Source organism: Juglans regia, chromosome 14, assembly GCF_001411555.2.
Source record: "Juglans regia cultivar Chandler chromosome 14, Walnut 2.0, whole genome shotgun sequence".
Taxonomy (NCBI): Eukaryota; Viridiplantae; Streptophyta; class Magnoliopsida; order Fagales; family Juglandaceae; genus Juglans; species Juglans regia.
This window is the reverse complement of record NC_049914.1, coordinates 11,768,528-11,781,725: the sequence shown is the minus strand read 5'-3', so window position 1 is coordinate 11,781,725 and position 13,198 is coordinate 11,768,528. Positions and strand designations below refer to the sequence as shown.

The following is a 13,198-nucleotide window of genomic DNA, read 5'->3' as shown; positions in this document are numbered from 1 at the left end:
TTCCACAAACGTTCATGAAACACACCTAAAGCTTTCCTTACACCAAAATGATCACTCCAATTATATGTTCATACAACACGTTAATGAATGACAAATGATACTTCCATAAACGTTCATTCAATACGTCAATGAATGGCAAATGATACTCCCACAAATGTTCATGCAACATATTGAAAGTCTTCCTTACACCAAAGTTACCCAACAAACCACCATGTCTATCACACACAAGCAGCTTACACATAAAACTAGTAGGCACACAAAATCTATTCTCTCTAAACAAGTATCAATCTAGTTTATAGAACTTACCAAATGATGCTTTCTCACATGTTTCATACATACTAGCAAAGTCATCATCATTAGCATGTAATTTCTTATCATATTCAAGTCTCAACAATTTCGCATCTAAAATGATGACAAGGGCATACCTTCTTACTAAAGTATCAACCATAAAATTTTTCATACCTTGTGCGTATTTGAATACATGAGAAAATGTCTCAATGAATTGCACCCACTTGGCATGCATTCTATTTAACTTACATTGTCTCTTCAAGTGCGTCAATGACTCATGTTCTTCAAAGAAATGTCGGTTAGGAATTATTGCACCTAACACAAAAATCAATGTAGTGCTCTATCTCTCTAATAGGTGGCAATCCACTAAACACCGCTAGAAATCATGACCTCATATCCCTGCAACAAAGAAACAACAACACTAGGCAAAGAGTTGTTAACTTCGTTAGTATAAAATCTTGCCTTAGCATAAAAACTCACTTTTATCTTTTTGTTTCTCTCTGCAATCTCTCTTTCTTTTTGCTCTCGTTGCTCCACTATTTTTTCTTTACTCTCAGCCACCTTTGTATTTTCTTTTTCACTCTCTCTTTCTCTTGATGTTTTGGCCTCATTCTCTTTTCTCATCTCACTCTCTTTTTCCTTTCCACTTTTTTTTTTCTTTCACTCTCCTCTTTTTTTGAACTCTCGGCCTCACAACTATTTTTCAACTCATTTTCTTTTTTTCTTGAGGTTTCAGCCTCACCCTCATCTTTTCCCTTACGTGGTTCAATCTTCCCATTTGTTAGTGCTTGATCATTTTTGTCCCACTTTGGTTTCCATAGAGTACTAGAAACCAAAGTATACCTTGACGTACCATTTCTTTTCAACTGTCTTTCCACATTCATAGTCATTTGTACCATGTCCTCTACCTCCACATAATGTTGCAACTCAACTATATTGGCTATCTCCCTATTCACCCACTAAAAAATCTAGCCATCGTAGCCACCCGATCCTCCATTACATTAGCCCGAATCATAGCCACCTCTATCTCTTTATAGTAATCCTCTACACTCCTAGACCCCTGTGTAAGATTTTGTAGTTTTTGGTAAAGGTCTCTATAGTAGTGGCTAGGTACAAATCTCCGCCTCATAGCTTTCAACTCTCTCCAAGTTTCTACAGGCCTCTCAAGATTCCTCCTCCTATTGGTCACTAATTGATCCCACCAAATACTCGCATAATCAGTGAACTCAATTACTACTAACTTCACCTTCTTCTCCTCAGAATAATTATGACAATCAAACACTAACTCTATTCTTTTCTCCCACTTTAAATAAACTTCAGGGTCAATTCTACATTGGAATGATGATATTTTGATACTCCCAAGGTTCTTATCTACTCCATCTCGACCCCCTGGCTTTGCACTAAGTCCTCTTCCACGCCTAACTCCTCTATGTTAACCCAATCCAACTTCAGATGTTAGGTCTTCCTCATTCTCACCATACTCTCCATTCTCATACTCATTCTCAATACAAGATTCACGTTGCCTCCTATCTCTCCCACTTTGCAGATTTCTAATCACTGCTTCTTGATGATCCATACTATCCCTCACTTCACCCAACACCAAGTTCAACTGCTCAAACTGTTGTTGCATGGCTTGCAACACAAAGGATGAGTTATCTGCCATCCCCTCTAGTGAAGAGCCACTTCGGCGAGACATTGTAAAGTGCTGCACAAAAGAATGTTAATGGAAAAACTCACATGCTCCCTTACGTGTTTACACTCGAATAATGACACTCTACTCGTGTTTCACTCTTAATTGATTTTTTCCAGATAATAGTCTCACACTTTCTTGCATTTTATCTCAATAGTTTTCCCGCTCAAGTTCTTTAAGAACTAGTTGAACTAAATCAAGACAATACAACCTTGTATTATTCCAACTAGTACTATAGACCCAAAAAACAAAGAATGAATGAAATGACACGAGACTCAAGGAATTTATACGAGGGAAAGAGTAATTATAAACCAAGATACCAACTAGAAAGATGTATTCAGCCATTTTGATGATAAATCTCAATCAATAAATGTATTTCCTTCTCTTTGTTGTAACTATGTAGCAACCTTTGAATATTCTACCTTTTCTTATCTTCTTCTTCTTCTTCTTTTTTCAAATTTTCTTTTCTTTTCTTTTCTTTTTTCCTTTCTTTTTTTTTTCCTTTCCTTTCCTTTCTTTTCTTTTCTCTAATTCAATCACAAACAACAATACTCAATTGTGAAAATCAAGCAATTGAATTCAAGCACACAAGAATTGACAATGAAATAGAAGAGAATCAATGGAATGACACTCCAAGCAATAGACAAACTTAGAGATGTAAGAAACCTTGGAATTTTGAAACCCTAGGAGATGCAAATTTCAGTCAAACCAAAAAACCCTAAGAATTTCGGCAGCCTACTTTTTGTGTCAATTTTTTTTTATTTTACAACCTTATAACAATGAAGCCCTATAATTAAATTTAAGGATGCAAGAATTAAAAGATAGAATCAGATCTGATTGGAAACCTTGCTATGAATACCAAATGATATGAACACGCGAGAATGGAATCCCTTGAATCTACAATCAATTTGAAAACTCACCCAAGAAAGCCAAAATCAAGTCAATGGATGGAGAACCTAGACCCGATGAGAACTCGTTTCAAGAATCTAAATTATATTAAAATCTAGACCCGTTGAAGAATTCGTATCAAGAACCCAGATTACAAAGGAGGAACGCCACAAAAGTTGTGATTTACCTTTGATAAGTTGAAAAGTTCAATTAAGAACAAGAATAGTAAAACTCAACTCACAATGAATAAATTCATCAAATTTCATAAAAACTTATTAAAATGAGGCTACAAAGAGTATTTAAGCCAAAACCTAAGTAAAACCATAGCCAAAATAATGCCCCATTAGTGCCGCGGCTACAGTACTTTTGAAACCCTAGTTTGCTATAGTACTTCTTGAAACCCTAGTTCAACAAAATAATAAATTTCCCAACATGCCCTTGACTAGGCCCCCCCTTAAGTCCTTCTCAAAATTAAACCCAATAATTCTGAACTAATAAAATAATTCATTTAAATGAATTAAATAAATTGAAAGCCTTCAAGGGCCCAAAGCCTTTAAGTCATGTTGTTGCCCTCTTCCATAGCTTATCAAATGAATCAAAACTGGATCTTCATCCCAAGTGGATTGTGCCAATCCTTACATTGCCTCCTTGATCTTCTTGGCCTTGACCTTGTAATTGAGTCATTTGGAACTTGCAAAGGATCTTTAAGACTAGGTCCATCTTGGTGCCCATCAGTGAGTAACGGACTCAAATTGGGATTTAAAAGGAAAAACCGTTTCGTCAAATGTAACATCTCTTGAAATATAAATTCGGCCTAAGGGATATGCAAAGACAGATAGCCTACATGATCAGGGCTATAGCCCATAAACACACAGGGCTAAGATCCGTAGTTCAGTTTATGTTTATTAAAGGGACGCAAGTTGGGCCAACATAAAGACCCAAAAACTCTAAGAAAATGATAATTAGGGGTCTGGCCCATTAATGCTTCAAGGGAGATTTATCTTGTAATAATGGTGTGGGCATTCAATTTATGAGATATGTGGCAACAAGGAAGGCCTTGACCCAATACTTTTGAAGAATGGATGCATGTGATAAAAGTGAGAGGCATGTTTCAATGATATGACGATGACGATGTTCAATACTCCTATTTTGTTGATGGGAGCATGGACATGTAATATGATGAGAAATCCCGTGTGTTTTAAAAATGGGTTGAGGTGGACGAAACTCCCCATCCCAATTAGACTGAATCGAAATGACATTGGTGGAAAAAGTATTTTGAACAAACCGAAGAAATGCAATGACAAGAGATGTAACATTTGATTTTGACTGTATAGGAAATAACCATTGAAATTTTGAGTAGTCATCTACAATAGAAAAATAAAAACGTGAACTATTGGATGAAAGAAAGGGATGAGGTAGCTGGATGTGGAAGTGAGTGGGCTTTCGCTTGAGCACAGGTAGAGCAAGGAAGAAGTTCGAAAGAGGAGTTGAGAGGCAACTGAAAATGTTTGAGGATGAGCTTGGTGGTGCGAAATGATGGATGCCCCAACCATGAGTGCCAAAGCTGGGGAGAGGTACGAGTTCCAATGAAAGCTTGAGGAGTGGTGGTGGAAGGCGGCGTCAAGGATGTCAGCAAGGCATATAGATCGTCTTCAATGAGACCTCGAAGTAGAATCTCCCAGGAGCATAAATCTTTCGCAAGAAAAAAAATTAGAGTAAAATTCAAAAAAGACACGATTATCTTGACAGAATTTACGAACCAAAGTAAATTTTTAGAAATTGCTTGAACATGAAGAAGATTATTCAAGGAGAAATTGCCAGAAGAGGTTGCAATTTGAGTTGAACCAATATTGTGAATGGGCAAGGATGAGCCATCGCTGATACTGCATGATCCAGTCCCTGATACTGCATTGATCCCAAGTTGAGATTGTGAATATCCGGTGTGAAGTGGTGGGTTATGGCTGTGTCTGGAAACCATGTATTGAGAGGGGATGTGTTGGGAGGCAGGGATGAAAGATTTTCCGTAAGGGATGGAGGAGGGCATGCCTGATAGGCTTGGTCAAAATGGTAGTAACAGTTTATGGCAGAGTGCCCAGGTTTATTACAAACCTGACAAACAGGGCGTGAAGAAAAGGATGAGAGAGGAGCATGGCCATGAGGTTCGGTAGAGTGACCTCGCCAAACAGAGCGACCACAACGTCCTCCCCGAGGAGAGAAAGGGGCACGACCACGAGTGGGAAAATTGGGAATGGAAGGACGAGTGGTAATGGCGTTGCCAGAGAGGTTGGTGCCTGTGAGAAGGGATTCATTTTGATGATTGAGGCGAGACTCATGATTGAGTAAGAAACTGTAACACTGATGAATGGAGATGGGATCTGGACATGTAGTCAGTGAAGTGACTAAAGACTCATATTCAGCACCCAACCCAGCAAGGCGATATATAGAAAACTCAGAATCAGAGAGTGTGACCAGCAGCTCCGAGTGAAGAAGCTAGAGATTTTGCTTTGTTGAAATACTCAAAAATTGATTCAAACCGTTTCTTAAGAGTTGCTAACTGGTACTTAGTATGAACAACGTGAGCATTGGATTTGGCTGAAAATAAAATTTGAAGAGTAGTCCAAACAGCACGTGAGGTTGTATAGTCGAGAACTTGAGCCAAAACATTTTCTGAAAGAGAAGAATTGATAGTAGAAATAAGTAATTGATCTTGCAGAAGCCAACATGTGTGAGCAGGATTGGGTTTATCTTCAAGCAAAGGAGGAGGAGGAAGAAATGAGCCATCCACAAAACCAAGAAGGTGATGACCTTTTAAAAACGGCACAATCTGTGCCTCCCAAAGTAAATAATTGTCAATTGTTAGTTTGACTGTGATGAATTGAAGGGCAGAATGTATGATAGAGAAAGTGACCGTGGGAGGAGAATCGGAATTTGCCATGGAAGAAGGGAAATGGAAAGAAAACTGAAAAATAAAATTATTGGACGTGGGTTCTTCTAGAATACATAAAGAAACAAGAAATGATGTTGAGCATGAGATTGTAAAAAAGCCTTAGAGAAGACGACAGTAAATGAGAACACTCTATATATTTCATATCTCCAAGAGTACTGCTGATTAAAATATTTATAGGCATTTCAGCCTCAACAGAATTCCACAATTACCCTGCCAGCACACACTTTCTGTTACAACAATACAATTCTGGATGATTCTATTTTATTCTCTTAGAATATTTTCTAATTCTTCCGGAGTGTTTGCTGAGGTCTGTAACTGCACGGCAGGTATTGTTGCTGCCTTAGCTCTCTCTCTCAATATATATATTCATGATCATGATCAGTCGCATCAATCAGGGACGGACATCAAAGTTAGAAGCTAGTAGTGGCAGTACTAGATCTGCCTTAGCGTCATCATCTCTTATCAATAAAAATGTATGAAGATTTCGATACATGCATGATCATGATTAATTCATTCACAAACTCGTTCTTTTATCAAATGAGAAGTCTTTAGGCTGCGGCCCGATTTCAATTTCGTGTTGCATGCGAGCTGTCGTCTGCGAGATGGTAGTAATTTCGTTTACATCCTTATCATACGCAACACTGCTTTGATCCAGGTGGTGGCCGTGGGTGGAGCCATCGCCTACCCGGAAGCCGCGGTGGGAAGGGGAATCGGTTTCCGAATAATATGGGAGATGATCAATGTCGTAATTGGATGATCTTCTGGGTGATGTTGTACCTTGGACGCTGTCGGTCATGTCGCTGCGGTGGTGGCGCAAGAGATAAACAGGGGACGTGTAGTGGGATGGAGTGGTGGGTTTGCTGGAGAAAGGGGTCACTGAGGCTGAGCCCTTTTGGTGCTTCAAGTGTTTCCTGGCCGTGTGGTGCCAGTTGCGTAGCGCCGCCGCTACTCTATCGTTGAATATCGTTGGCTTCATGCTTGAACCCATCTGCATGCATTCGCCTCCATCCATCATATATATGAAATTAAAGAAATGTATATAATATCTGTAAAACTGTACATTTTACTTTGTGATGATCAGAAGAATTGTTACCTGCGTTACAAGGGCATAGAGTGGGAGAGTGACATAGCTGCACAGAATTTGTACCAGGACCCTGATCAAAGCGCCAGTCCCATTTTAATCTTACTGTTAGGAACTCTAAATCGATTGAAGTTCAGAACTCTGTGTGTGTGTGTGTAGAAGAAATTGGAACGTCGGACGTACCCCATTGCGATTTGGATAACGATATCCTCCACATCCTCGTGGAAACAAGATTTCAACCCGAATTCATACTGAAAAATCCATAGATCAAACAGGAGCCTCAATATAAAGGAAAGAGTTCTGAGTTTTGACCTGCTCTAGATACAGGGGATATACAGAGAGAGTACGTAGTAGCTTACCCAAGCCCATGCAAAGAATGCTAGCTGAAAGGCATTCTGCAAATGCAAAGACAAAAGATTAGAAAGAGGTATATATATATAAAAATACATGTAAACGATGATGGAGGAAAGGGATGCATGAAAAGAAAAAGATTTAAAAGAATGGACATGTAGGGATATTGTATGTACGTACCTGAAAGAGAACAAAGTTAATGAGGAAAAGGAGGAGGCGTGGGCGGTTGAACCAGAAGAGTTCGTCACCTGGAATAACTACAGGTTCTCCCATCACAACCTCTCCTCTCTCTTGAATTCTCAATGCCATTTGAGTTATGATCACTTGTAGCTTTGTCCCCACCAATAGGATGATCTGAATGCAGCAAGATTGCATATTTCATATTAGTCTTTAAATCCATCCCCTAGCTAGCTAGTCAGAATATTTATATATAGCTAGCAGACGTGATGATCAGAGCTAGGCAGATATTTTTAATTTGCTTACAATCAATGGAATAAATGGTAGCCATAGATAAGATTTCCAGCCTGCAAAAGGAAACAGGAGAACTCAGTCTCTCTCAGATAATTTGGGCAAAGGACTAACACATCACTGATGTGAAAACTTGTCGAAACTCACCATGAGTGTTAAAGAGCAAGAATATCACCGCGGCGAACCAGATCAAAGGGCTGAAAACCGATGATAAAAAAGAAAAGAAAATATATAATATTTAAGAGATAATCCAATGATTTATGTAAATGTTTAAAAGAAAGGCCTGAAAGTGAATCTGTGATGAGAACATGATAAATAGATCTGAAGCATGCATATATGCATCAAATTATTACCTGATTCCCACAACCACCTTGAAATCCTCTTCCAATGATCTATTGATATATTTTTGAAAGTCGAATTTCTGATGACTTTGAGGTGCCAAATGTGCCTGCAGATCAGTTATTGTATAAACAAGAAGAAAAAACTCATCACCCTAATAAATAATTTATTTTATAATGACAAGAATTTATAAATATATATTTATCCCTCTAAGTTGTGACAAGTTCTATCATTGAAAGCATGCATTAATTCTGTTTGGCCTAAAAGAGAAAAATTACCATTATAAATCCATGTCGCAAGGCCAAGTAATCAACTTTAGGAACAGACCTCACAAACTGTCTGAAAAAACAGAACTACAGAACAAAAAATAAAATGTGTTTAGTCATGACTATATATAGAGATTGATAATATATATATAAAAAAATAATAATAATAATACTAAATATTTTGGATTTAAGCATATTATTACGCCACTTGACCCAAAAAGAAAATTAAGAAAATGCATTGACCCAAGATTTGAAAAAATATATAAATAAATAAGAGGTTCGAGTTAAAGTATAATAAACATGCACTCTAATCATGCAGTCTAACCATATGTATCATAAATATTTGAAAAGAAAAGAAAAACATTTACAACTTTTCGGAAAAACAATTGTATCTTGCATTGAGCTTAAGTGGGTAAAAAAACATATATGAAATTTAAGAGGAAGAAATAATTGAGAAAGTGACTAGTTTGAATTTTGAGATGAGATGGTTTTATATGAAAGATGAAAGTGAAAAAAAAATATTGTTAGAATATTATTTTTTTAATATTATTATTATTTTAAGATTGGAGAAAATTAAATTATTTATTATATTTTATGTGAAAATTTAAAAAAATTATAATAATAAAATTGAATAAGATAAATTACTTTCTAATCCAATCGTACCTAAAGGAAATTTTAATAGATTCGAGTTGAAATAAGTTCAAAATTCCATCCTAATTAAAAATAGAATATATACGATCGAGAGTAAAGTCATGTAGTAATAATTGCTAATAACATTTTACGGAGAATTCGAGTATTTTAACTTTTAAGACGTCAATTGCTAATTAATATATAAATGGAAAAGTCAAACAAGTTGCGTGTATAACAAAAAAGTCAAAAAGTATACAGAAAATTAAAAGGTATAATCGTCTTCGGTCTCTGTTTCTTGGACGGCTAGTTGTATCGATTTTCGAAACTGTGTGCTAAGACCAACATCTTGTTTCCCTAGATTTATGCTCTTTCTTTTTGTCTTTTAGTTAAGGTCCTGGCCGATGACTGCCCTATTCCAGGGCCCCATGCATCGGAAACCAATGCTCACGAGAGAAATCAAGGACCTGTTGATCTTCGTTGCAGACTCTTGAGTCCTTGAATGCATGCATCTTGACATGATCATGATCATGATCATTTAGGCTGCATTTAATTGTAAGATTTAAGTTGAATTCAATTGAATTTAGTTAAATTTTAAGTTGAATTTAATATTTAAATATTAAATTCTTAAATTATTAAATTCATCTCAACTCAAAACTTTCTTACACGTAGGCCTATAATCTTTTTTAACTTAACACATCATTATATTTGGAATCTATAACTTTTTTTAACTTCCTATAAAAAGTAATAAACTCATCTTAATATTCAAACATATTTTAAACTCAGTTTAGATAGACATCACATAACTCTCACGACTATTTAATTCATTACTATTCATAAAAAATTGAATTCAGCTCAACATCCAAATGCAACCTAAATGATCATAACCCATCATGCATTGAATTAAGCATCATTAATGCATCAAATTAGCATGTAAAATTTAACAAACAACATCGTGGATTTTCTTTAAACACAAATATATATATATATATATATATATATACACATTTATAGTATACTACGTTAATGGGGGGGTTTCAACTTTTTTCAAAAAAAAAAAAAAAAGAAGACGACATTGATTCAATTTCGTAATTGGTAATATTTGATCATCGTCGACCCGAGCCCATTTCTGTGCAGGTTTTCTTCTTCTTCATTTTTTTTTTTTTTTTTTTTAATGGGGGGGGACTTCAAATCTAAGAGAAAGTAGGATAAGTGTACTAGTGTGATAGATTGCAGCTAGCTGCAACTGCAAAAAATTCAAACTTTTTCGTCACGATATGCAATTAATTAATTAAGATCGAGGCATTATACATTTATAATGAGAAACAGAGAGATTATTAACATAATGGGAGCTGTCATGCATGTTGCTAGTATACGTAGGAGCTCAGTACTGAATGCATGCGTATCTAATTAGTACGTACGTGAGATATATATATATATATATATATATATATATATATATATATATATATAGATGAGGGAAAGCTGCTAGCATGCAGGAAATTAATTAATTAGATGGAGATCATGGCTTACTATCCACATGAGCGCAGGTGTTTTGGTCCAGAAGCTCAAGTGCCTTCTCCCAAACGACGTATCCCTTGCAAATCTGAATCGCTCTGGGTCTGTCCGTGCGTGCATGCATGATCAGTACATGTACATATATAATTAATTAAAATACGTTAATCATGTGTGTGTGTCATGTGTGTGTGTGTATATTATGTAAGTGCAACGCAGTAGTCAAATATGCTGTAACGAGTTTGGTGATCACATGCTAATATTTAGAAGGTGATAAATTTATTTTTCGAAGGAAAAAAAATATCTGTTCGGAGTAATTGACATATATAATTTGGACTAACCATGTGAAAACTGGTACTCAGCAGTTCTGGTTTCCGTCTCCCAATGCTTCCATCTTCTCATCTGGAACACAACAGCCGTTATATATGATGTGTCATATCTTTTTTTATTTTGGTACGAGATAGTATTGAACGTATAGTACTTAATGTATAGTTAATGGTAGATACGTAGGTACATACCTTGGCTGTACCCAAAGCGAGGGTGAGAATGCAGTAGAGGACGTGAAAAACAGCCAACACGAAGATAAAAATGTGCAGTTGATGTATACCATCCTCAGACACAAATGGTACTTTTCCCTGTAATTTGTCATGCCATACGTACACATGCATGCCATAATCATGTTAGGTAAAGTCCTCCGTAATATCTATATATATATATATATAATGAATAACTATATTCTAAAATCTCTCATCACACACCATCTACAGGACAATCTATACATAGGTTGTCAACTTGTGATCATGTTTTTTCATTCTACACAATTTCCATCATATTCCAAGTGTTTGTCTATCTTTGGTTTGATTTCTTTCGGGGAGTCTTTTTGTGGTTAAAACATTTTATTTTAATATTTACATTAACCTAACCTTCATTTCGAAATCATTCTAATATTTTTCAGTAGTTTTTTATTTATATTTATGTGGAATATTGTGTGAGATTTGCTGTTTCAATGTGAAAATATTTACCATATTGAAAAGAAAAGAAAAATATATGATACAGAAATATTGGCCCATCATGTATTTCACGCACCTTGGCTGCACAATTATCTGTAGACGTCGCCGAAGCCAAAATGCGTCGAAAACTTCCTCCAGAATCCGACATGATCATCAGTAGTTTCCGGCCATTGGAATCCTCGTCCTCGTCCTCGTCCTCGGTCAACTGGATTTCTTGCTTCTTCTCGCATGGATGCCACTTCGCTCCCATTTTCTCTGATATGCATACGTTCGATATTGGACCCTGTCCTACTGTGAGGAGCAAGGATATAAATCCCAACAACATGAGCTCTGCAAGGAGTGATCAATGGGGACAAAGACAATATCAATGTCAATTTTTAATATATATATATATATATAAGGTTGTCGAAACAGTAGTTGTGATGTACTGTACATGGCGTACCTGATTTGATCTTTTCTAATGCCTCAAATAAAGCTCTTTTATGTTTCTTCTTCAACCACTGCAAAGTGGTGGAAGAATATCATTATCTCAGCTCGAAATTATGACATATAAGAATCAAAATCCCGAAAACCCAATGAATTAAGGATTGCAGCTAATATATAGTGATGGATCGATCATACGTGCCTTTGCTATAAGATGGATGATGTGCTCGATGATTATGGATATGAAAACCAAAACAAAACACACAACTGCAACAGCCCAAGTGGGAGTTTCTTCTAATGTTCTTCCTCCACTAGCTCCTGCCATGATATTGAGCTTCCGGTCTTGGAAATTTCCACAACTTTCTGGCTAGAAACCCCTCGATCGGAATATTTAAGATTAACAATATGAATCTTAATTTGGAAAGACTAGAAACTGGAGCAACAGAACAGAAACCTAGAGGGAGATGATATGAACTTGATCAGGGCAGATCAATATTATATAGAGACGTTTTAAATGTGGATTACTTTGAATCTGGTAGTTTGGACGCGGAATGGTAGGGACAGAGAAGATTGAAGCAAATTCGTGAGAGAGAGAGAGAGAGTCATTAACTAGAAAAATTAGAGATTCAAAAACACAGACTTTCTTGACTAACTGGAATTTTGATGAAGACGGAATAATCTTCCTTCACCGTCGATCACTTCACGAGTCAACCCCATTTGCACGATTTTCTGTTAAAAAAAGTAGTTTTTATTAATGTTATGGGTAACTTTTGCTGACCCAGATCGTCAGCACGATAAAAGTAATGTAAAGTCTGCACGTTGTATTTGAAAAAAAAATAAGATTTATTATTAAAAAATTAATTTTTTATTTAAATTTAATTTTTTTTAAATATGTAGAATTTACAAATTTTAAATATTATTTCTCAATCAAATACTAGTAATTTTTACGTAAAAATAATAATTATTTTTTAATATAATAATTATTTTGATATAAAATAATTATTTTGATTAATAATATCAATAAAATACATAAAAGATACGTAAAAATAATCGTATTTGATCGGTAGAGGCCCTGATCTCTTGCTCTAATTAAGACCATCTATCCTAAAACAATATAGCATGCCCCTATTATATAGCCGTAGCTTGAGTATGGCCAGCTGCCGTCCGAGGGAAAAAAAGACCAACATTTAAAGGGAAACCAACTTGATATATACGTATATTATACGTTTCTTGACTTTTTCATCTACGAACGAAATTAGTTTTTGCATATACAATGTAGTCTCTACGATATATATATATATATTA

General features: G+C 35.9%; 1 protein-coding gene across 1 annotated transcript; it reads right to left on the bottom strand.

Moving 5' to 3' along the window:
• Positions 1-5,928: 5,928 nt before the first annotated feature.
• Positions 5,929-12,345, bottom strand: LOC108990042 (MLO-like protein 2). Its single transcript, XM_018963887.2, has 15 exons — positions 12,096-12,345; positions 11,913-11,970; positions 11,547-11,800; positions 10,979-11,095; positions 10,802-10,862; positions 10,479-10,567; positions 8,331-8,405; positions 8,067-8,161; positions 7,861-7,910; positions 7,729-7,769; positions 7,426-7,599; positions 7,254-7,289; positions 7,078-7,145; positions 6,907-6,967; positions 5,929-6,801 (listed from the first exon to the last, which is right to left on the bottom strand). The coding sequence occupies exons 1-15, from the start codon at positions 12,216-12,218 to the stop codon at positions 6,328-6,330; spliced, it is 1,776 nt and encodes a 591-aa protein (XP_018819432.1). The 5' UTR covers positions 12,219-12,345; the 3' UTR covers positions 5,929-6,327.
• Between the last annotated feature and the right edge of the window lie 853 nt (positions 12,346-13,198).

Coding starts and splice junctions, on each gene's coding strand:
- LOC108990042 (XM_018963887.2), bottom strand. CDS start 12,218: ATGGCAGGAGCTAGTGGAGGAAGAACATTAGAAGAAACTCCCACTTGG. Junction 7,290..7,425: donor TTAACTTTGTTCTCTTTCAG/GTACGTACATAC, acceptor TTGCATTTGCAG/AATGCCTTTCAGCTAGCATT. Junction 6,802..6,906: donor TCTATGCCCTTGTAACGCAG/GTAACAATTCTT, acceptor GAATGCATGCAG/ATGGGTTCAAGCATGAAGCC.